A 25,885-nucleotide genomic window follows, 5' to 3' on the forward strand; every position below is an offset into this window, starting at 1 on the left:
CCATGCCCTGCCTGTCTATACTCCATTAATCCTCAGTTTGTTCTCTATAGTTAAGAGTCTTTTATGGTTTGCCTCCCTCTTTTTTCCCCCCCTTCCCCTATGTTCACCTGCTTTGTTCCTTAAATTCCACATATAAGTAAAATCATATGGTATTTATCTTTCTCTGACTTACTTATTTCACTTAGCATAATAGACTATAGCTATTTACATCGTTGCAAATGATAAAATTTCATTTCTGTTTCTATCCAGTTTTTAAACTCTGTTACCATTTCTTGACTTTTTTTAAGATCATTTGAATACTTTTGGTATTCCATTTTAATATATCTCTTAGCCATATCTCTTTGTATTTTTACATTTTATTTTTAGTAGTTATTTTAGAAGATTATATGTTGAAAATTTTCATAGTCTAATTAGAGTTTACACTGTACCAGTTCACATGATATTTAGAAATCTGGCAGCCATTAGGTCCCTTTAATCCTCCATTAACCAGGCAGGAAGAAGAGGAGAAAGGAGGATGATATCAGTAAGGAGGCTGTATAAAATATGAAATAATATTTGAACCCACTTTAAAAAAATGCAGTCTAAAAATGAGCTTAGTTAATGGCTTATAACCACTAATGCTGAGATAAACACAGATTTATCAATATTGACCTGTCAGATCGAATACCTATCTAAAAATAATTTTTTTAAATATAATTTCAGTGGTATTCAACACTGACAATCTATGTAGAAAGTATAACACAGTCTGCTTAAGGTTAAAGAAACAAGTTAACTATACACAATAATTTGTATAAATCTGGGAGAGTGGAATTCACATTACATTGTAACACTACAGAATTCAACACCCTTGGCCCATACCAACTGAAATGTTATGAGATTAGTAAAATATATTTCTTAAGTAGTTAACAGTGCTTTTTAAAAATATTATGTATAGAGCAAAAGAAGTTCTGAGTAAGAATCTTGTTGAAATTGTATTTGATCATGTTAAAAGACTCTTCCAGGTTGATAATAAAGCAGTCCTTCAGTGTTTAAACACTTTATACCTGCAACTGATTTCATTCTTTCAGCCAAAAGATTCATTTATGCTGCCACCATTACATTTTCAGAAGAGTTTAAGTTACAAAACTTGAGAAAGCTTCAAAGCAATTCTTTTTTTTTTTTCATTTTATTTAATTTTTTAAAGTTTTTTTTTTTATATACTTTTTTTATTTTTTATAAACATATATTTTTATCCCCAGGGGTACAGGTCTGTGAATCACCAGGTTTACACACTTCACAGCACTCACCAAATCACATGCCCTCCCCAATGTCCATAATCCCAACCCCTTCTCCCAAACCCCCTCCCCTCGGCAACCCTCAGTTTGTTTTGTGAGATTAAGAAGCAATTCTTAATCTAACCATTCTGATCTTGATGGCTCTGTGAAAAATCATTTAGGTCACTAAACAGAAGAGAAACCTTTATAAAGTTCACAACAATTGTCCTTAAATCACATTATTTTAAATTTCCTTTCATGAATCAACTATACTAACCTGAGGGTTCGAGCATTTTATCTGAAGTGACTCTAGCTCAACATGGAGACAGACGACAAATGAATGCCTTGTATCAGGTCCTGTAGCGAGTAGTTTCTGAGATGTAACAGCTAGAGTAGAGGTACAACCCATTGGTTCCACTAGGCAAAGTGTCACTTGTTTACCAAAAAGGGTATACATGCTGAAATGATGCAAGCTGATAGTCCAAGGAAAAGCATTACCTGGTAACAAGGACAAACGGGGCAGATAAGCACACATATAAAAATACAGTTGTCACTTGATAATAAGGGGTCTATCATCTAATTTTGAAATATAAAACATTTAATACAGCATCAAAAAAGCGACAATACCAGAGACCAATGTGCTCAACAATTAATATGCTGTTTAAAAGTAATTTTGAAAAATGTTTATATTTGTATTAATTATACTACATATCAAGAATTATATACATCATAAAACATACAGAAATAATACAGTATTATACTGTATTGTATCAGTATAATATACTGTATATATCAGTAATTTTATACATTATGAAACATATAGAAATAGAACTTATGGAAATGAGATGGAGATATAAATAGAAATTCTAACTTCGTTTTCCTTCATCCTAGTGGGATGTACTGTACAATTGCTGGGGATGTAGTCATTATACCTTGGAGACCATAGATCTAGCAGAGGAATAAGAGAGGAAAAGAATAATCTATTATCATCTGTTGGATCATCTGCACCAAAATCATGTGGGTGCACATATAAACCATAGATTCTTGGTTTCTAATTCAGACCTTCTTAAGCAGAATCTCTGGGGGTAAGACCCAAGATGCATTTTGTTATTTTCTGCTGGTGATTGTTAGGTATAATATGTTATTTTAAAATAAAATATACTTGATGAAAAATAAGCACTCATAAATATCAGGAGTAAAAGTAAAATTCCTTTCTTTTTTTATACTTTTTTCTTTTATTTATGTATCAGAGATTAATTCATGAACAAAAATTACGAGATAAAACCATTTTAATGTGGTTATAAAGTACTTTGTGAAATGATTTTTTCAAGTATACTGAGTATTGGAGTATTTATTAACATTTACTCTTGAGATGCCAACTAATGAAAAATAGGTTTCTATGATTTACAGTTTTGACTTTGCAATTCTACTAGCACTTGTAAGTATAACATTATAGACATTGTTATGAGAGCTAAATTATTTTTAAGCAAATTGAAAATACATTTTTTCTAAATAGAGAAGAATACCTCACTGTATATAAGTTAGACAATATGTAAAGAAAAATCAAAACCAGTCCTAAAAATATTTTCCTAAGCAGAAAATATTTATATCTAAGAAGAAAAATCAAAACTTGCCAAAATGAGAGGTACTGATACATCGCAAAAGATAAATTAGAAAATATATAAAGAAGAAATATCAAAACTAGTCAAAACCTTGCCACTCCCAATAACAACTATTAATGCAACTAATATTTCCTTCATGTCTTTTTTTTTTTTTTTCCTGCATTTTGCTGGATATGCCCATGCAGAAGCAGGATCATACTGTAATTTTACATTCAGATTATCTTCCAGTGACAGTAAAAATACCAAGTGAATTACAAACTGGATCAGACTATATATTTATACATATACACACATATACATGGAATATAAGTAACCATTTGAACTATGAATGGTGATATTGAGTAGATACTACAGGATAGGTTCTTTTAAGTTTGAATACTCAAAATGTCCTGACCAAATATAGTTCATAAGATTAAAATTGGAATCCTTGAAATTGAGACCTGGATACTAGAATAAATCTAGCTACATAGTAGGGCACAATAACTTGACTGGAAACAATGAAAACTGCATAATAGTATGTGGTCAGCACTGTGGTACTCTGCCTGTCTTAAGATTTAAAATATTTGCCCCCAAGAAAGAATGACAAACTTTAAATTATCTGTAACTAATTCTAAAATTATTTTAAAACCTACACAAAGTTCCATGCTATTTTACAAAATAAACTCTTTGCCAAATTTGTCTTAAAATATTCTGGAATGATTTCAGGTTAGATATTTTAAAACTGGTAGTGAGCTATATATAGTTTTTCAAATTTTATGTTATCCAAGAAAGGCTAAATGGTGGATATGTTGGATGAAGAGCACTGAATTTAAATTTGTCAAATTAAAAATAAAATCTCAAACAACCTTAGTACTATGGCAGATGTATCTCTGCTTCTCTTTTGGAATGAGACCAATAAATTGAAATTTGTTTTATCATATTCTAAGTCTTAAACAGAACTTTTAAAGCAGTACTTTATGCCCATTTATTTAGTCTGCAGATTGTCTTTCTTTTTTTTTTAAAATTTTACCTATATATTTGAAAGAGAGAGATACAGTGAGAGAGGAAACACAAGCAGGAAGAGTGGAAAAGAGAGAAGCAGGCTCCCAGCAGGGAGTCCAATGCAGGACTTGTTCCCAGGACCCCTGGGATCATGACCTGAGCCAAAGACAGACTCTTAACCAACTAAGCCACCCAGGCCCCCTGCAGGTTGTCTTTTAAAAAGCAAACTCCGCCTACAAGTTGGGATCTTAACATGTAATGACAATAACTCCCACAATTAATCATTGGGAAAAAAATTATCAAAACACAGCAAATCATTAGCTGCACAAGTATTCCTCTTGAATACAGGTGCAAACAAAATAAAAACACCTTACCTATTTATAAAACTGGGAACATAATGTTCTAGGGACTCCCTAAAATATGTTCACCTGGCACATTCATGTTCATATGATACATGGCAGGCCAGAACCATGAACTATTCTAAGACTTTCAAGACCAGTATTTTAAAATTTAATTGTAAAGTTCTAATGCAGTAACATGTTTTATTTTAGATAAATTATTGCTGGCAGAATTCAGATATTTTCAAAGGATCTAAAGAACTAAGAAAAATGAAAAACAAAACTTATAATTCCATTTCTGTGTGAATTTGTGAAAACTGTATTACTGACAGAGAAAAAGATACCAATAAGATAATTATCATGAAAATGACAAACACAACACTGTTTTAATTTAGATTAAATAATTTGAAAGAGCATGAATAGGACCAGGCTTTGGGGAAAAATAAATACATAAAGAAAACTCAGTAAGACTGTGTTATGTGTCAAAAATGAGGAAGAGAGCACTAGAGTTTATTAGATAACATTCACTTATTACGAGAAAAGCGTTAAAAAAGTACACACAGTGGATTTCCTTACATTGTAATATGTTACTGATTTTGCATGATACTAGAAGCAGAAGATAAAAAACTGGTTTAGATAACAAAGAAAATTATATATGTATTATACACACACACTCAAACTGCACCAAGGAGAATAAAATACCTATGAGTAAACAACCATGGAGGTGCAAGATCTGTATTCTGAAAACTGTAAAACACTGATGAAAGACATTTAAGACGACACAAACACAGAGAAAGATAGTTTATGCTCAAAGATTGGAAGAATTAATATTGTTAAAATGTCCATATTACCTGAAGCAATCTACAGATTCAATACAATTCCTATCAAAATACCAAGAACATTTTTCACATAACTAGAGCAAAGAATAACAATATTTGTACAGATTACAGAAACCCCCCCAAAACCAAAACAATCCTGAGAAAGAAGAACAAAGTTGCAGGATTCACAATACCAGATTTCAAGATACGCGATAAAGCTGTAGTTATCAAAACAGTATGTACTCACACAGAAATATTCACAAAGATTAATGGAACCAAATATACAGCCCAGGAATAAACATACTTATATGGTCAACTAATCTATGATAAAGGAGGCAAGACTATACAATGAGGAAAAGACAGTATTTTCAATATATGGTACTGGGAAAACTGGACAGCTACAAGCAAAAGAATGAAGGATTACTTTTTTTCTTTTTCTTTAAAAAGATTTATTTATTTATTTATTTAACACAGAGAAAAAGGGATTACCAGTAGGCAGAGAGGCAGGTAGAGAGAGGGGAAGCGGGCTCAGCAGAGAGCCCGATGTGGGGCTCCATCCCAGGACCCTGAGATCATAACCTGAGCCGAAGGCAGAGGCTTAACCCACCGAGCCACCCAGGTGCCCCTGAAGGATTATTTTCTAATACCAAACACAAAAAATAAATTCAAAATAGATTAAAGACCTAAAAATAAAAATAGGAAAAAAGACAGTCTCTTCAATAAATGGTGCTGGGAAAATTGGACAGCTATATGTAGAAGAATGAAACTCGACCATTCTCTTACACCTTACACAAAGATAAACTCAAAATGGATAAAAGACCTCAACATGAGACAGGAATCCATCAGAATCTTAGAGAAGAATATAGGCAGTAACCTCTTCGATATAAGCCACAGCAACTTCTTTCAAGATATGCCTCCAAAGGCAAAGGAAACAAAAGTGAAAGTGAACTTTTGGGACTTCATCAAGATCAAAAGCTTCTGCACAGCAAAGGAAACAGTCAGCAAAACAAAGAGGCAACCCACAGAATGGGAGAAGATACTTGCAAATGACAGTACACACAAAAGGTTGATATCCAGGATCTATAAAGAACTTCTGAAACTCAACACACACAAAACAGATAATCATGTCAAAAAATGGGCAGAACACACGAACAGACACTTCTCCAATGAAGACATATAAATGGCTATCAGACACATGGAAAAATGTTCATCATCACTAGCCATCAGGGAGGTTCAAATTAAAACCTCACTGAGATAGCACCTTACACCAGTTAGAATGGCCAAAATTAACAAGACAGGAAACAACGTGTGTTGGAGAGGATGTGGAGAAAGGGGAACCCTCTTACACTGTTGGTGGGAATGCAAGTTGATGCAGCCACGTTGGAAAACAGTGTGGATATTCCTTAAGAAATTAAAAATAGAGGGGCGCCTGGTGGCTCAGTGGGTTAAACCGCTGCCTTTGGCTCAGGTCATGATCTCAGGATCCTGGGATCGAGCCCAGCATCGGGCTCTCTGCTCGGCAGGGAGCCTGCTTCCTCCTCTCTCTCTGCCTGCCCCTCTGCCTGCTTGTGATCTCTGTCAAATAAATAAATAAAATCTTTAAAAAAAAAATAAAAATAGAGTTCTGTATGACCCTGCAATTGTACTACTGGGTATTTACCACAAAGATACAGATGTAGTGAAAAGAAGGGCCATCTGTACCCCAATGTTTATAGCAACAATGGCCACGGTCACCAAACTGTGGAAAGAACCAAGATGCCCTTCAACGGATGAATGGATAAGGAAGATGTGGTCCATATACACTATGGAGTATTATGCCTCCATCAGAAAGGATGAATACCCAACTTTTGTAGCAACATGGAGGGGACTGGAAGAGATTATGCTGAGTGAAATAAATCAAGCAGAGAGAGTCAATTATCATATGGTTTCACTTATTTGTGGAGCATAACAAATAACATGGAGGACAAGGAGAGATGGAGAAGGGAGTTGAGGGAAATTGGAAGGGGAGATAAACCACGAGAGACTATGGACTCTGAAAAACAATCTGAGGGTTTTGAAGGGGCAGGGGTGGGAGGTTGGGGGAGCCAGGTGGTGGGTTTTGTGGAGGGCACGTATTGCATGGAGCACTGGGTGTGGTACATAAACAATGAATTCTGTTACACTGAAAATAAATAAATTTTTTTTTAAAAAGAGGTAAAACAGTGAGTAACTTTTGGAGAGAAAAGCAATAGACAGTGGGCATTTTAACCCAGGAACCCACAAGGGGACATCAAGAATTATTTATGTATGAAGACTGGAGCCCTGGGAAGCATGAAAACCTGGTATTTGTAGAAGAGCAGAGGGCTGGTTCAAAGATGACCTGGTGTTGAGGTTGTCATGGATGAAGCTAAGAGTACATAACCAGTGGGTGATGGAAGATGTACAGATCATTTACTTCCTTAAATGTAGTACTGAGTAGAGAAATGACATTTTCCTTCTAGATAGGTGTCCAAATCATATCTCAGAAGCAAATATCAATATGTACATTTGATTTCAGATTTATTGTCTTGTAAGTTGTTTATGTCCTGTGTACAGATTACATAAAGCATGTGTGATTAAAATTCTACTCAGAGTGGGGAAAAAAATAAAAATAAAAATAAAATAATAAAACCAGAAACCATGAAAATCCTAGAAAAGAGCACTGGCAGTAATTTTTCTGACATTTGCTGTAGCAACGTTTTTCTAACTTTCTCCTGAAGCAAGGGAAATAAATACAAAAGTAAACTATAGGGACAACATCAAAATAAAAAGCTTGTGCACAGCAAAGGAAACAGCACAGCTAAAAGGAGACCTAAGGAATGGGAAAATATATTTGCAAATGACATGTCCAATAAAGGGTTTGTATCCAAAATATATAAATAACTTATACAAGACACACACACAATGAATAATTCAATTAAAAGTGGACAAAAGACATGTATAGACATTTCTCCAAAGAAGACGTCTAGATGGCTAACAGATACATAAAAATGCTCAACCTCACTCATCAGGGAACTGCAAATCAAAAGCCACAATAAGATGTCACCTCCTACCTGTCAAAATGTAACAAAAACATAAGAAACAAGTATTGGAAAGGATGTAGACAAAAAGAACACTCATGTGCTATTGGTGGGAATGCAAAACCAGTGTAGCTACAGTGGACAATAATATGGAGATTCCTCAAAAAATTAAAAATTGAAATACTATATGATCCAATAATTTCACTATTGGGTATTTTGCCAGAGGAAACAAAAACACTAACTCAAAAGGATATATGCACCTCTACATTTACTGCAGCACTATTTACAAGAGCCAAAACATGAAACCAACCTAAGTGTCAATCAACAGATTAATTGATAAGAAACACACTTGAATATTACGTGGCCAGGAAAAAGAATGAGAGCATATATTTGGAAAAGATGGATGGACATAGAGGGTATTATGATAAGTGAAATAAGACAGAGAATGAAAAGTGCTATATTATTTCACTTATATTTAAGAAACTTATCAGGGCATCTAGGTAGAGCAGTTGGTTAAGTGACTGTTTCAGTTCAAATCATGATCTCTAAGTCATGAGATCAAGCCCTGCATTGATCTCCACGCTCAATTCTGGAGTCTGCCTGAGATTCTTTCCGTCTTCCTCTCCCTCCCTCTCTGGCCCTCTCCCTGCTCATGCTAACAAATAGAAAGGAAAGGAAAAGAAAGAAAAGGGACAGGAAGGGAAGGGAAAAGAAAAGAGAAAGAAGAAAGGATCTTTTTAAAAAATGGAGGACATATCAATAGAAATTATCCAATCTGAAAAAATTTTTGAAAAAATTAACAAAGCCTCAGAGACCTGAAGAACAACATCAAACATACTGATACAAATTTAACACAAGACCCAGAAGGAGAAACCAGAGAAAAGAAGAGAAAAATATTTGAGGAAACAATAGCTGAAGAATCCTAAAATTGATAAACAGCATTAACACATAACATTCAAATAGTTCAACAGAGCCCAAATAGGATTAAAATTAACACACAAATACCTAGATTTAATATAGAGAAATTGGTGAAAGCTAAAGAAGCAGAGAAATTCTTGAAAGCAGTAAAAAAAAACAAAAAACATTATATATAGGAGAAAATCAATACACTTTAAAGTTGATTTTTATGTAAAATAATAGAGTTCAGAAGGCAGATTATCAACAATATCCAAATTAAGGAAAGAGCCCAAATGTTCACTGACTGATGAATGGATAAAGAAGACTGATAAACACACACACATACACACACACTCACACACACAGAGGAATATTACTCAGCCATCAAAAAAGATGAAATTTTGCCATTTGCAATGGCATGGATAGAGCTAGAGAGTACTATGCTAAGTGAGATAAGTCAGAGAAAGACAAATCCCAGATGATTTCACTCATAAGTGGAATTTAAGAAACAAATGATCATGGGAGGAAAAAGAAGCAAAGCAAGAAACATACTCTTAACTATAGAAAACATACTAATGGTTACCAGAGCAGAGGTGACGGGATTGAGTTAAATAGGTGATGGGATTAAGGAGTCACAACTTGTGATGAGCACCAGCTGTCGTATGTAAGTGTGAATCACTAAATTTTACACCTGAAACTAATATTACCCTGTATCTTAACTAACTGGAATTTAAATAAAAACTGGGGGGAAAAAAGACCCTAAGGGGGAAAAAAAGAAGGAGTGAGAAATTACATTCAAATACCAGAAGAGATGAAAAAAATATAGGAAAGTAAATAATGAACTGTCAAGGCAAACACACTATATCCAGAAAAATTATATTCCAAATATTAAAATAAAATCTGAGATAAACAATCTCAGGTAAACAAGAGCGATTCATTGCTAACAAAGTGCCTTATGAGAAATACTAAAGTAAGTCCATCAGATATTAATTCAAACCGACAGGAAAAAATGAAGAGAACTGGATATGAACAAGATGTGGGTTAATATGAAAGACTATAAATGTATTATTTCCCATTTCTCTTAAGTTCTTTAAAAGGCAGAGAGTAATAAATAAGACTATTGTTGGGTAATTATTTATGGAGATGTAATCTATATGAACAGAATGAGGTAGAGAATAAAATATGTTAGAACAAATTTTCTATAATTCATAAAAATTAAGTTAAAATAGATCTAAGTTAGAGTGTGATAAATTCAGATGCATAATAATACAATCCCTATATAGTCACCATTGAAAAAGTACTTTGTGTAAGTATTGGAGAAAAAAGAATGGTACACTAGAATACACATTTAAAATATAGGAGATAGTAATAGAGGATCAGAGGTACAAAATACACAAAAGAAAGAGACAATAATTAGCAAATGACCAATTTAAATATTTATTTCTTTATTTAGAAAGAGATGGGGGGGGCAAGCAGGAGGTGTATATATTGTATCTGCTTGGCACAGTCGGTGAGGCATCGGACTCTGATTTTGGCTCAGGTCATGATCTCAGGGTCCTGGGATCCAGCCCCATGTTGGGCTCCATGCTCAGTAGGGAGTCTGCTTAAGATCCTCTCTCTCTCTCCCTCTTCCTCCCTTCTCCCTACTCATGCTCTCTCTCTCTCTCAAATAAATAATAAAATCTTTTTTTAAAAGTGAGTATTACAGAGAGAAAAAGAGACACTTAATAGTGATAATGGGGTCAATACTTTAGGAAGCTGTTACCAATTAATTACATATGCATATGCATCTAACCACAGAGCTTCAAAATACAAGAAGCAAAAACTGACAGGATTTAAAGAATAAGCAACTAAACAGTAAAACCTGAATATTTCAATACTCTACTCTCAATAATTGATAAAATAAATAGATAGGAAGTCACTGTGTCTATAGATGAGTATACAACAATATCAGCCCATTCAACCTTACTGACACACCACAGAGAAACCACTGAAGCACATATGGAACAGTCTCTCAAATAGACCATATGATAGACCATAATACAAAGGTTAATAAATTTAAAGGGATTAAATTATTAAATCTATGTTGTAGACTATAGTTAAATCAGAAAACAGCAACAAAAAGAAATCCATGAAATTTTCAAGTATCTGGAAGTTAAACAACCCAGTGTTTCTAAATAACACAAGGGCCAGAGAAGAAAACATAAGGAAAATTACAAAATACTGTAAAGTAAATAAGAACAACAATATTTGTGAATTTCTGAAATGCAGTTAAAGGAGTGCTTAAAGAAAAATTTATAGGCATTTAATGTCTATATCATAAAACAATAAACTGTTATATCAATAACCAAGTTAAAAAAAAAATCTAAGTTTTCCCCTTAAGAAATCAGAAAAAAAGAAAATCAAACAGAAAGCAAGCAGAAAAAAATTAAGATTATAGCAGAAATGAATGAAACACAACAGAAAAAAATCAATAAAACTAAAGTTGATCCTAAGACTAGATCAGCAACACGACAACTCTTTAACTTCAAAAAGAAGATAATCCACAAATTACCAAAATCAATAACTACGGAAGGAATATGACTACCAACCTTAATAAAACTAAGAAGGATAAAAAACAGTATTATGAGCTCTGTATACACCAACAATTAAGAGAACTTAGATAAATGGATAACTTTCTAGACAATTTATTAACGCTGACTAGAATTTATTAACACTGACTAGAAGAGGAATAGAAAATCTGAATAGACCTAAAAACAAAAAAAGTGACTGAATTATTAATTTAAAAACTTTCTATAAAAAAAAAAAGCAGTCCACCCATTCCCTGTAGTCACAAGAGTAAATTCTATCAAACATTAACAAAATAATGCCATTCCTCCACACACTTTCAGTAACAGAGGAGGTGGAAAGATTTCCCAAGTTATTCTACAAGGCCAGAATTGTCCTGTTATGAAAACCAGATAAGGAGAACTTATCTGCCAGAAAACTATAGAGTAAAATCTGTCATAAATATATACACAAAAATTATTAGGGGAAAAAAAAAAGCATGGGGCACATGGTGGCTCAGGTGGTTAAGTGTCTGACTCTTGGTTTCAGCTCAAGTCACGATCTTGGGGTCATGAGACTGAGCTCCCTGTCTGACTCTGGGTGGACTCTACTTAAGATTCTCTTCCTCTCTCTTCCCCCTCCCTCCCCCACCTCTGGCTCACATACTCTTTCTTTCAAGAACTAGTAAAATCGTAAGAAAAAAGTCAAAAGGCAAACTTCCCAGCACCATATAAAGCAATGATACTCCATAAGAAAGCAAGATACATCTTCCAAATCCAAGATTAGTTTAATCATTTAATCACTTAATTATGTAAAATTAAGTTATATACCACATTAATAGTATAAAGTGAAACACACACACACACATACACACACACACACAGCCAGTATCTCAATAGATCATAAGAGCATCTGAAAAAATCCAAATAATTGCATGGTAAAAAGTGTCAATAAATTGAGAAAAAAATGTTCTTTCTTAACCTGATGCAGACATCTACGAAAAGTCCACAGCGACCATAATACTTAGTGGTGACAGTCTAAAGGCTTTCTTTCTAGATTCGAGAACAAGGCAAGGACATGTGCGCTCATTGGTTCTATGCAGCACTGTACTGGAGATTTAGCCAGTGTACTAAACTAAAAACAAAAATTAATGACATCCAGATTGGAAAGAAAGAAGTGAAAGTCTTTATTCACAGATGGCATAGTTCATAGGAACTAGAAAGGTATATAGAAATTTTCAGAGAATCCACCCTAAAAGCAACTAGAATAAACAAGTTCGGTGAGATCCCAGGATAAGAGGGAAACATACAGAATTATATTTTTATATGACAATAAGAACATAATTCCATTCACAGCAAGTTCAAATATATAAAATGCATTTAAAAAATTTAATTAAGGATATACAAGGCAGGTAAGACACTGACATTTGCAAAATACTACTGAATAAAAGGAGAAACATTCTATGACCACAGGCTGAAGGTCTAAATAAATAGTCTTATGATGGCAAATATCATGACATTTTATTTATAAATTAAATGCAATTCCTACCAAGGTTTTTGCAGGCTTTTTGTAGAAACCCATAAACTAATGCTAAAATTTGCATAAGGATATAAAGAGTCTAAAATAGACAAAATAATTTCTAAGGAAAAAAGACAGTTGGATGACTTATCTCACATAATTTTAAAGACAATATAACACACCACAGTAATCAACATCATGTGCTACAAGGACAAAGATAGCATAGAGATTAATGGAATAGAATTGAGAGTCCAGGGGAAAATAAACAAAAAACCTTAGACTTATGGTTGATTTTTCAGCAAAGGTGCCAAGATAATTCCATAAGGATGGTGTTTTGAACAAATAATGCTAGGAATATCCACATACAATAAATGAACTTAAGACTCTCAACTCTTACTTCACGCCATATACAAAAAATACATCAAAATGACCACATACCAAACTCTAAGGCTAAAACTAAGATACCAAAAGCAGTTAATAAAATTGATAAAAGAGGATTTTATCAAATTCTAAAATCTGTTTCAAAATTTACTATTAAGAAAATGCAAATGCAAACTATGGAAACAGAGCAAGTTATCGACCAACTGATGAATGGATAAAGAAGATGTGGTATATATATACAATGGAATATTACTGTCATAAAAAAATGAAATCTTGCCATATGCAATGACATAAAAGGAGCTAAAGAATACTCTGCTAAGCAAAATAAGTCCATCAGAAAGACAAATACCATATGACTTCACTCATATGTGGAATTTAAGAAACAAAACAAAGTGGTATAGGGGAGAAAAAGAGAGGCAAACCAAGAAACAGACTCTTAACTATAGAGAACCAACTGACAGTTAAGAGGGGAGGTGGGTCGGGTGGATGGGTGAAAGAGGTGATGGGGTTAGGGAGTACACTTGCTGTAAGAACACTGGGCACTGCATGGAACTGCTGGACCTGAAACTAAGAGCACACTGTATGTTAACTAACTGGAATTTAAATAAAAACTTTAAAAAAGGAAAATGCAAATAAAAGCCCCAATCTACAGAAAATATTAGCAAATAATATATCTGAAAAAAATACACATCTAGAACAACTTAAAAATAAGATAATTTAAATATACATTTCCCTAAGCAAATACATTAAGTACATGAAAAAAACAGTCAGTATCATTAGTCATTACAGAAATGCAAAGTGACTCCCCAGTAAAGTACCATATACTCTCTTAGAATGGCAAAAATACCAAGTGCTGGCAAAGATATATTGAAAGTAAAACCTAACATGTTAATAGTGGAATGTAAAAATGGTACAATTGCTTCTGAAGTATTTGGCCATTATCCTAAATGTTCAAAAAAAACTCACCATAAAATCCAGTAATCCCACTCCAAAGACTCTATCCATATGGATTATAGCATCTGTCCATATACCACGTACCCAAATGTTCCCAGTAGCATTAATCATAACAGTCAAAAACTGGTAACAATGCAATTTAATATCAACTGCCGAATTAATAAACAAAGTGTGGTATGATTATAGAATAAATGTTACTCAGCAATACAAACTATTGACACATGCTACATCATGAACTTTAAAAAATATTATCCTAAACGAAAAAACCCAATGTACCCCGAATACACTGATACATAAGTATATAAGGTACTAAGAAAGATGAAAAAGACCACATGTTGTATGATTCCATTATATTAAATGTCCAGAAAAGGCAAATTTATAAAGAGAGAGATCAGTGGTGCTTAGGGCTGGAGCATGTGGAACAGAAATAAATTGCAAAATGGACATAAAGGAACTCTGAGGTGATAGAAATGTTCTAAAACTATGTTGTGGTGATGGTTGCCTAACTTTATAAATTTACTAAAAATCATTGAACTGTTCTCATATAATGAGTAAATGTCATGAATGTAAATTATACTTCAAAAAAGGTGTTTAAAGATGTTAAGGCAGTAGTAGAGAAGAAAAAAGCCCAGCCCAACGTGTCAGTGGGTAAGCAGGACGACCGGTACGTCCTCATTTACATCCCACTCTCTGTCTGCCATACTTGGGCCACTAAAGATCGCTTCTGATATTCTCCTGTTAACCATCAGAGATCACTGAACCCCCATTTCCTAAGATAACTGGACTTTCTTTCTTCCTTGCAACCCAAGAAAATACAATTTACAGAAAGGAGCAAGTCCACATTCACTAAACACTAAGAAAAAGTTAAGGCAGGGGCGCCTGGGTGGCTCAGTGGGTTAAGCCTCTGCCTTCGGCTCTGGTCATGGTCCCAGGGTGCTGGGATGCTGGGGTCGAGCCCCACATCGGGCTCTCTGCTCAGCGGGGAGCCTGCTTCCTCCTCTCTCTTTGGCTGCCTCTCTGCCTACTTGTGATCTCTCTCTCTGTCCAATAAATAAATAAAATCTTTAAAAAAAAAAAAAAGAAAAAATAAAAAGTTAAGGCAGATTCTTTAAAATCCTCTTACTTTTAGATGGAAATGGATTCAAAATATGGTAAGCCCATGTGAAATGTGCATGATAATATAGTAAAAGAAAAAAAAACAGTGCTGAAAATTTTGTCAGGAATTATCCTAATTGTACATTATGAATACAATCAGTTTACATAATGAAAATTTTATGTGTATATGTCTGTATATATTTATCACACAAAACAGAAAGAATAAACACTGGGAAAAAATACAAATTAAACTGTTAATAGTAATTATCATCAAAGTAATTTTTATTTTCATCTGTATATTCTTACTTACTTTATTTATTTTTTTAAGGTTTTATTTATTTATTTGACAGATACACAGCGAGAGAGGGAATACAAGCAGGGGGAGTAGGAGAAGGAGAAGCAGGCTTCTTGCCAAGCAGGGAGCCCGATGGAGGGCTCCATCCCAGGCCTCTGGGATCATGACCTGAGCCAAAGGCAGACACTTAACGACTGAGCCACCCAGGCGCCCCATATATATTCTTACTTTAAAAAATTTCCATTAATGAGGACATTATGCTAAGTGAGCTAAGACGGAGAGAGGAAGACAAATACTCAATATCACGTGCATATGCAGTCTAAAGAAGGTGAATTCACAGAAACATAGAGTAGAATGGTGGTTATTAGGGCCTGGGGGGGTGGGGAAATTGGGGATATCCTATTAAAGGTTACAAACTTACAACAAGAAAATGAAGAAGTTCTGGAGGCCTAATGCATGACTCCCCAATTATGGTCAATAATATTGTATTATATACTTCAAAGCTGTTTTAGGTATTAAAAGTTTTCACCATAAAAGAGATATGATAATTATGTGACCTAGAGAAGTGTTAGCTGATACCCCGATGGTAATCATACTGCAATATATAAAGGTAGCAGCAAATCAACATGTTCTATACCCTAAATTAACCAACGCTACATGCCACTTATATCCCCATTTTTTAAAAAGTCCTTTAATGAGAATATGTTACCTCGGTATCATTTAAAAAACACATTTTTATGATCTCTAGGCAATATAAATTACATATTTTATTTTAAAGGAAAAATATGACACACTGGATCTGCCATATTGGTTTTGTTTTTAAAATAAGTTTGTGTGCGTGTGTGTGCGTGTATGCGTGCGTGCATAGCAGGGAGGAGAGTTGTTGGGAAATACAAAACTGACTGACAGGAAATAAATAAAGTAAGGTTCATTTTCAAACCTTTGAGTCACAGAACCCACAGCTGAACATATGAGGTAGCAGGATGGATGTGAGCTATTGAGAACATAATAATGTATATAACAATTATATTAACTACATTTAGGCATTTCGACAGCTTAACTTCATTTGTAATACATATATGATGGCCTCAAAGAGATTTATTTAACAGCAGCAACATCAAGAACAAATCTTAAGCTCTTTTCTGAGCTGCTTCTTTTCCCTAAGGTATCTCATTTACATACGGATTAAAAACTAAAGTCACAGACACTGAGTAAAACTGGAAACAAGAAAACTATTATAATAGTACAGCATCATCTTTCAGAACAAGTGGAAATTATACTTATCAAAGTAAGATATTAAAAATTTCAAAAATGGAACAAATATAAACCAGTAGGATGAAAAAAAATTACATGGAAAAATAGCCTTTCTGTTTTTCACAGATGCTCAACAATTTTAACATCAGTTTCTATGTAAATTCACTAAATCCAACAAGAGCAGAGTTTTAATTTATAAATGATCTCAATATTCCATTTCTGTCAAAATATTTTATTAAAGTTGCAGGCAACTCTTTCAAAGAAGAAAAAATAAACCTCTGCTAGGCACAGTGTAGAGACCCATCTGCTCAGAGGTGTGAGCTGGATGTAGCAAATTACATCTGCAAGCCTCACTGCAAATGCCTGCTAATGAAACTCAAGATGTTGATTTTGACCCAAATACCCTATATAGATTGGATCTGACTATATTAGACATCATCTCTCCTTTTCCATGGCAATTGAAATCAGATGACAGCTCAACAAATGGTTCCTCATTTTGAACCTTAAATTCAGTACAGAGTAAGCTTGAAATCTATGAGAAGCCTTCTTGTTCACCCCTTGTTCATTCTGTAATTTCTTTTTTTTACTTTTTTTCAAATCATAATGACAAAGAATTCTTTTTCAATTATTTATAAACTTGAAGACAAGTGAGAAGTTGCCCTTTTCATTTTTAAAGTTTTTTTTTTTTTTTTTTGCTCCTTAGAGTAACCAAAAACTATGTACTGAACAGCATACTCTAGAATTAGTGAGCCCTATTTTGTGCCATTCATTGTGCTAGGTGATAGGAATAACACCACGAACAAGACAGATATGCTTCTTGCCCTTTTCACCCGAGTAAGGACATCAGGGGCTGAATAAAAATATCTAAAATTGGGATAGGAGTATTAAGAGTGATGAGTCAAAAGCAGTAAGAGCACAGAACAGAAGGACCTAGCAAGTGAAGTACACGGAAGCCTGAAAAATGCAAAGAAAGACTAGAAAAGAGATCAAGAAGGAGGTTGTCACCTATGGAGTATCTGCTAAAGTCCTGCAGTAGGACAGAGATGTCCTTTATTCAAAGAACACAGAAGATGATACTAAAGCTGGGGTTGGGTAGTAGCTAGCAATGGGAAGAGTGGCCCTACTTTTCTCTAAAGAAATACCGCATATGAATTTCCTTTTTATTTTTTTATTTCTTTTTTTAAGATTTTATCTATTTATCGGGGGGGGGGGGGAGAGCGAGCACGGGCAGACAGAATGGCAGGCAGAGGCAGAGAGAGAAGCAGGCTCCCTGCCAAGCAAGGAGCCCGATGTGGGACTCGATCCCAGGATGCTGGGATCACGACCCGAGCCGAAGGCAGCTGCTTAACCAACTGAGCCACCCAGGCGTCCCCTGAATTTCCTTTTTAAATAACAGGGTGTTATGATCCACAACAATACAAACACTGCAATATAGTAAAGTATTTCCATCAAAATAAAAGGTCTGAAGCACAAAATCTTGGTTACACAGGAAACTCTATTCTTTGTTCTTCATTCCATCATAAATTTAAATAACTGGTGTCAATAAGTTACAGTTTTCATAGAAATCTAGAACTCACAATAATAACCAAGCAACACCAAAGACAAAGAGCAAGAAAAAAATAATTAAGCAGGTCTTGTGAGAATAAGAAAATAAAAACAGAAAAAGGTTTAATTGAAAATATGGTGTTCCATGCACCTGGAGTCCTGGGATCGAGCCCCGTATCAGGCTCTCTACTCCACAGGGAGCCTGCTTCCTTCTTTCTCTCTCTGCCTGCCTCTCTGCCTGCTTGTGATCTCTGCCTGTCAAATAAATAAATAAATAAAATTTTAAAATAGAAAATATGGTGTTCATAACCAGAGTCAAATGGTGGGATTAATCTCAAAATTTTAACTAAAACTCCAATTTTAACTAAAACTCCAAGTTGCTTTCTATAATAGAATATAAAAAGAAAGAGTCATTAAGTTCCATTTTTGTTTAAATTATCCTGACTAGATTTCTGTTCCTTTCAACCTAATAATATTGAGGCATATACACATCTAGATACCACCTGCTCTCTCCTGTCTTTTTCAAATACCTTAAAAAACAAAGCAAAAAACCAAACCCAACCAAAACAAAATGACAACAACAACAAACCTACTGTATACTTTTCCTACCAATTTTTCATGAGAGAGTTCAAGATGGCGAAATAAGAAGACCCTGAACTCACCTCCTTCTGTAGACACAATAACTTAAAACCACATATGGCATTGTTTTTCCCTAAAAAGGACCTGAGGCCTAGATGAGCAGCACATTCACACAAAAGTCAAAAGAGAGACATGTAGAAGAGTGGAAGAGGCAGACATGGCCTTGCCCGAAAACCACCCCAGATGAAGCACAAGTGGAAGAGGTCCTACAAATAGAACACTCCCTGGAAAAGTTAAGGGACTGTGCCCCACATCAGTAATCCTGACCTTAAGGGCAGGCACAGTAAAGACAAGGTCTAAAATGTATAGTTTTTAGTATCAACAATGATCAAGACCAGGTGAATCATAGTATGTTAGGAAATAAAGTTCTGTTTTCAAAGCACTTGCCCCCCAAACATATTTGCCCTGTGATCCATCACAAAAGCAAGAAATAAAAAACATTTAGACCATAAGAGAGAAAGACCCATTTACTAATGTTAAAGTGGCTACCAGAGAGACAGAAATCTGCAAGGAAATAAATAAATAATAGATAAATAAATTTAAGAGATTTTAAAAAGGAATCTGGAAGGATTTTAACAGTGAATAGAAAGGTTGTTGTCAATAGTCATTTTTGCAATCTCATCCTACCTTGTTGGTGAATAAACCAAAAGGTACCATTTTAGGTGGACCCCATTTAGTCTGCTGGAACCAGATATGGGGCTCAATCTCTTGACCCTGAGATTATGACCTGAGCTAAAATTAAGTATGAAAAGACTAAGAGACTGAGCCACACAGGCACCCCTACCTTTTACCATTTTATTTAGAATGTGCTTTGGTGTAGGTGGGGATGGTCTGCCTACACTTACCATGAACAGATCAGGTAAGCCTCCTGCCCTGTCCACTCCCATGTGGCACGCAAGGTGTAAAAAAGCCAGATAAATGCCCCAGGCCATGCCCAATCCACCAAGAGAGCAAGCCAGGATAGGCAAGAAGCTGGAAGCCCATTTTCCCCATGCAGTAGCCAAGATACAAAGAAAAAGCCAGACAAGCACCCAGAGCCCTACCTTTCACACATAACAGTGGCGGCCCTATGAAAGCTAGTGGATGAACAGTCCACAGAAGGGATACCCACAGTGTGTCTAGCTCTGGCAGCCACAGGAGATAGTGCTTCTGGGCCGCACAAAACAGCTCCTACACAAGACTGAGAGAAGTAGCCATTTAACCTAATACATAGAGATAAACAAGCAAAATGAGTAGACAGAGGAATATATTCCAAACCAAAAAATAAGGAAAATCTGCAGAAAAAGATCTTAATGAAATGGAGGAACACAATTTACCAGATGGTGTTCAAAATAACAGTCATAAAGATGCTCACCTATCTAAGCAATGGAGGAACACAACAGTAGCATCTACACAGAGATAGAAAATAAGAAAACACAAAAGAGATATTAAAACTGAACTTACAAGTACACTAAAGGTATTCAACAGCAGAATGGATGAAACATTAAGCATCATCAGTGAGCTGGAAAAAAAAAAGTAACAGAAAACACAAGATAAAGCATAAAAATAAAGTTTAAAAGAAAAAGAACTAAAAGAAGTGAGAATATCTTAAGGGACCTCTGGGACAACATCAAAAGAGGTAACATTCTCATTACCCAGGTCCCAGAAGGAGGAGAGAAAAGTCAAGAAAATTATTTGAAGAAATAATGGCTTAAAAACTCTGTAATCTGGGAGAAGGAAACAGATATCCAGGTCCAGGAATATCAGAGAGGCCCAAATAAGCTCAAAGACAAACACCCCAAGACGTATTCTAATTAAAAAGGTAAAAGGTGGAACGCCTGGGTGGCTCAGTGGGTTGAGCCGCTGCTTTCGGCTCAGGTCATGATCTCAGGGTACTGGGATCGAGTCCCACATCGGGCTTTCTGCTTGGCGGGGAGCCTGCTTCCTCCTCTCTCTCTGCCTATTTGTAATCTCTCTCTGTCAAATAAATAAATAAAATCTTTTAAAAAAAATTAAAAAAAAAAAAAGGTAAAAGGTAGGGGCACCTGTGTGGCTCAGTCAGTTGGGCGTTGGATGCTTGATTTCAGCTCAGGTCACAATCTATGGGTCACATGATGGAACCCCACATCTGGCTCTGCTCTCGGCAGGAAATATTCAACTGGAATATTCGACTGGAAATATTCTCTTTCTCTCCCTGCTCATTCTCTCTCTCAAAAAACAAATCTTCTTAAAATAAATAATAAAATAAAATGATAAAAAGAGAAACAGGAAATCTTAAAAGTAGCAAGAGAAAAGAAATATACTGCATATAGGTAAAGCCCCATAAGGCAATTAGCTGATATTCTGGCAGAAACTTTACAGGCCATAAAAGAGTGGCATGACATATTCAAAGCACTAAAAGGAAAAAATGGTCAACCAAGAATTCTCTATCCAGATGTGATCATTCAGAGAGATTATGAATTTTCCAGAAAAGCAAGCGCGCTAAAGGAGTTCATCACTACTTAAACAGCCTTATAAGAAATGTTAAAAAGACTACTCAAAACTAAAAATAAAATGTACTATTTAATCAGAAGAAAACACACAAAAGTAAGAATCTTGCTTCAAGGGGGTAAATAAATGATTAAAGTAGTGGACATACCACTTACAAAGCAAGTAGGAAGAGCAAAAGAAAAAAGTAGCAAAATTAAGTAAAAATATAATAATTAAGTTCAGGGATACACAAAATAAAAAGATGTAAAATGTATCATTAAAAATATGAAACATAAGGTGAGGGAAAGTACAAATATAAAGCTTTGGAACATGTTCAAAATTAAGTTACTATCAACTTTAAAAAGACTGTTATATACATAAAAAGGTTATGTAAACCTCATGGTTTACAAAGGAAAACTTATAGTAAATGCACAAAAGAAAAAAAGAAGTAAATCTAAATATAACACTAAAGAAAGGGCACCTGGGTGGCTCAGTGGGTTAAGCCTCTGCCTTCGGCTCAGGTCATGATCTCAGGGTTCTAGGATTGAGGCCCACATGGGGCTCTCTGCTCAGCAGGCAGCCTTCTTCTCCCTCTCTCTGCCTGCCTCTCTGCCTACTTGTGACCTCTCTCTGTCAAATAAATAAATAAAATCTTAAAAAAAAAAAAAAACTATAGAAAACAAACAAAGCACAAGAGAGAAAAAGAGGAAGAAAAGGAATGGAGAGGAGATACAAAAACAGCCAGGAACCTATGAACAGTTACTTTAAAGGTAAATGAACTTTCCAATCAAAAGACACAGAATGGCTGAATGAATAAAAAAAAACAAAACCCATATATAAGTTGCCTACAAGAGACTCACTTCAAATCTAAAGACACACACAGACTAAAAGTGAGAGGATGGAAAAGGATATTCCATGCAAATGGTAATGAAAAGAAAGCTGAGTTAGCAATACTTATGTCAGACAAAATAGATTTTAAAACAAAGGAGAGCACTATATAATGATGATAGAGTCAATCCAACAAAAGGATGTAACATTTATCAACATTTATGCACCCAATATAGAAACACCTAAATACTCAAAGCAAATACTAACAGAAGTAAAGACAGAAATAGCTGTATAATAATAGTAGGAGACTTTAATACTCTACTTATATCAATGAAGAAATAAACCAGACAGAAAATCATCAAGGCAATATTGACCTTAAGGATCAGAAGGACTAAAAAGGTATATACAAAACATTCTATCCTAAAGTAGAAGCACCACTCCTTTTCAAGTGCACATGAAACATTCTCCAGGACAGATCACATGTTAGGCTACAAAGCAAGTTGCAATAAATTCAGGAAGACTGAAATCACATCAAGTATCTTTTCTAACCACAAAGGTATGAAACTAGAAATCAATTACAAGAAAAAATATGGATAAAGCATAAACGCATGGTGACTATACAACATACTACTAGATAACCAATGAGTCAATGAAGAAATCAAAGAGGACGGCAAAAAATAATTTAAGAAAAAATGAAAACAGTAACACAAATTTCCAAAATCTTCGGAATGCAACAATTCTGCTTCTATATTTATCTGAAGGAAATAAAAACGCTAATTCTAAGAGATCTATGTACCTCTTTGTTATTCACAGCATTATTTATAATAGCCAAGTATATAAGCAACCTAAGTCTTTTCTGATAGATAAATGGATAAAGAAAATGTGGTATACACATACAATAGAATATTACTCAGCCATTAAAAAGGATATTGTGTCATTTGCAACACTGTGGTTGGACCTAGAGGGCATTATACTAAGTGAAGTAAGTCACACCAAGAAAGACAAATGTCATATGATTTCACTTATATATGGTATCTGAAAAAGAAAATAATGAAGACACAAAACAGAAGACTCAACACAGAAAACAAACTAGTGATTACCAAAAGGAGAAGAGTAGGAAGAGGGGTGAAATATGTGTAGGGGATTAGAGGTACAAACTTCCAGTGCTAAAACAGTCATGTAGACATAAGTACAGCATCATCAATAATATTATAGTAACTTTGTATGGAGACAGATGGTAGCTAGACTTAGAGTAATGATCTCTTTTAATGTATAAAAACATGAAATCACTACCATACATCTGAAACTAATATTTTATGTCAAGTACATGTGAATAAAAAAATTCTTCATTTTCTGTTTAGTCCTTAAACCACCATAATCTGAACTGCATTAATAGCACTCTGAAAATACTGTGATAAGAGAATTAATCACCTAAAATTGTCAAATCCCTTACAAATCTTAGTCCTTGTCTTACTGAGCACTTCTGCCATATTTAAAATGATTGAATCATCTGTCTTCCATGATAGTACTGCATCCTAGTTTTTCCTCTACCTACCCTACCTTTTAAGATTCTCTCTCCCCTTTGCCCCCACCTCCACCCCACCGGCTCTAAAAAAAGAAGAAAAACTTAAGGGACAAACTATTTGAATCTTACAAAAATTATTTCAAACTTAAAACAAAAGAAGGGGGGTGCCTGGGTAGCTCAGTGGGTTAAAGCCTCTGCCTTTGGCTCAGGTCATGGTCTCAGGATCCTGGGATTGAGCCCCGCATCAGGCTCTCTGCTCAGCGGGGAGCCTGCTTCCTCCTCTCTCTCTCTCTGCCTGCCTCTCTGACTACTTCTGATCTGTCAAATAAATAAATAAAAATCTTTAAAAAAAAAAATTAAAAAAAAAAAAAAAGAAAGAAAGAAAGGGGAAAGCACTCCCTGGCTCATTTTATGAGGCTAGCATATACTTCATAGGATATACAATAGCTGCTGTGATAATAAAGATAATAAAGAACTCCTAATAACCAAAAGCAAATATCAAAGAATGGATATATCCAATACACTAGAGAAAGAATCCTTGCATCAAGATAAACATCACACAAGAAGAGCTCTAAAGAAGTTCCTTCTAATGGTTAGAATTTTCTGATTTTATGATAATGGTATTCATATTATTAAGTACCACCATTCATTTCTGGCAGCAAAATCATTCCCACTTCTGATAAACCTAAGAAAACTACATTTCAATGCAAAGTCCAATACAGAGAAAGGGAGAGAAATCAAATTCAAGTCAAAGTAAAAGTCCTGTGTGGACTAAATCCACTTCTCAATAATAGTATGTGTAGAATCTGAATGATGTCAGCATTCATATTCTTACATCCCAATAATATGAACAAGGTGCAGAACTGTTTAGCACTGTAAAAAATTTGAACCCTGTTATTAATATATAGATTCACATTATTTACTTTGTGACTCAAAACTTTTCCAGATTCACATATTGTTTGAGATGGATATGTCAAAGTTCAAAAGGGTATAAATTTGCAACCAAAAACTCTGCAATATCGAAAATCAAGTTTTTCTAAGGAGTCATGTTTCAAATCATCACACAATCATCCACTTTAACAAATGAGAAATCTAGAAATACATTATGCTTGATGTAAATAGTATATTCATTTTATGATATATTTCTTTTAATAAATCAAGTAGTTTAAATGAAGATCTACTTATCATTCTTGTTCAGCCTAATGAAAACATCCCAAACCAACTTTCTCAATGTGTCTCTCCTTTGCCATTTTAGTGACTATTCTGTATTGCATATGATCTTTTGTAGTCTCCATTTATACATACATGAATATGATTAAAAGTTGCGAATGTCAATAAATGGCATCACTTAGTTCATATGCGTGATACACTTTTCTTTTTAGATCCACTTTGTAGAACACTTCATCCATTTTCATGTGGATCTTTGACTGAGAAGACTGGTTTACATAAGGATTGGCATATTGAAAAAACAAAGCTAAAAATATTATTACAAAACATAACAATTATAGGAAGAATTTTATTTTTAAATGTACCTTCTTCGAGGATGGGTCGTGGAATGACAAATGGAATCTCCTGCAGAGGTTCCATGTACTTGTGGCCAGCACTAATAATCTTTATTTGAGGCAAACAGAGGACAAGCATTCCTGGCATGCTGGTTTGTCCATGGTACCAACTTCTTACTGTTCCAGGAATGTCACCAGATACAATTGTACTTGGGGAAGGCAGGCTATCATTTGGAACAAACACACAACAAGACTGTACGTCAAGCTAGAGAAAAAGAAAAAAAAAAAGCAAAATTAAATATTGGGAATGGACTAAATAAAAGAGTAACCATACCCTTAAATACCCAATATCTTTAAAAATAAACAGGCAAGGTAAAAAAAGAAATGGGCCATACTTATGGCTTTAC

The 25,885-nt window shown here is 34.6% G+C and overlaps 1 protein-coding gene across 7 annotated transcripts in view; it reads right to left on the minus strand.

Moving 5' to 3' along the window:
* The window catches only part of VPS13B (vacuolar protein sorting 13 homolog B), a 792,142-nt gene that overhangs the window by 389,123 nt on the left and 377,134 nt on the right, over positions 1-25,885 (minus strand). For all 7 annotated transcript variants that reach the window (XM_059165934.1, XM_059165936.1, XM_059165932.1 and 4 more), the window contains 2 exons: positions 25,509-25,743; positions 1,531-1,751 (listed from right to left, as the gene is read on the minus strand). In XM_059165934.1, the coding sequence (XP_059021917.1) occupies positions 1,531-1,751; positions 25,509-25,743 (456 nt within the window). The remainder of the gene's footprint in view (positions 1-1,530; positions 1,752-25,508; positions 25,744-25,885) is intronic.

Source organism: Mustela lutreola, chromosome 3 (genome assembly GCF_030435805.1).
Source record: "Mustela lutreola isolate mMusLut2 chromosome 3, mMusLut2.pri, whole genome shotgun sequence".
NCBI lineage: Eukaryota > Metazoa > Chordata > Mammalia > Carnivora > Mustelidae > Mustela > Mustela lutreola.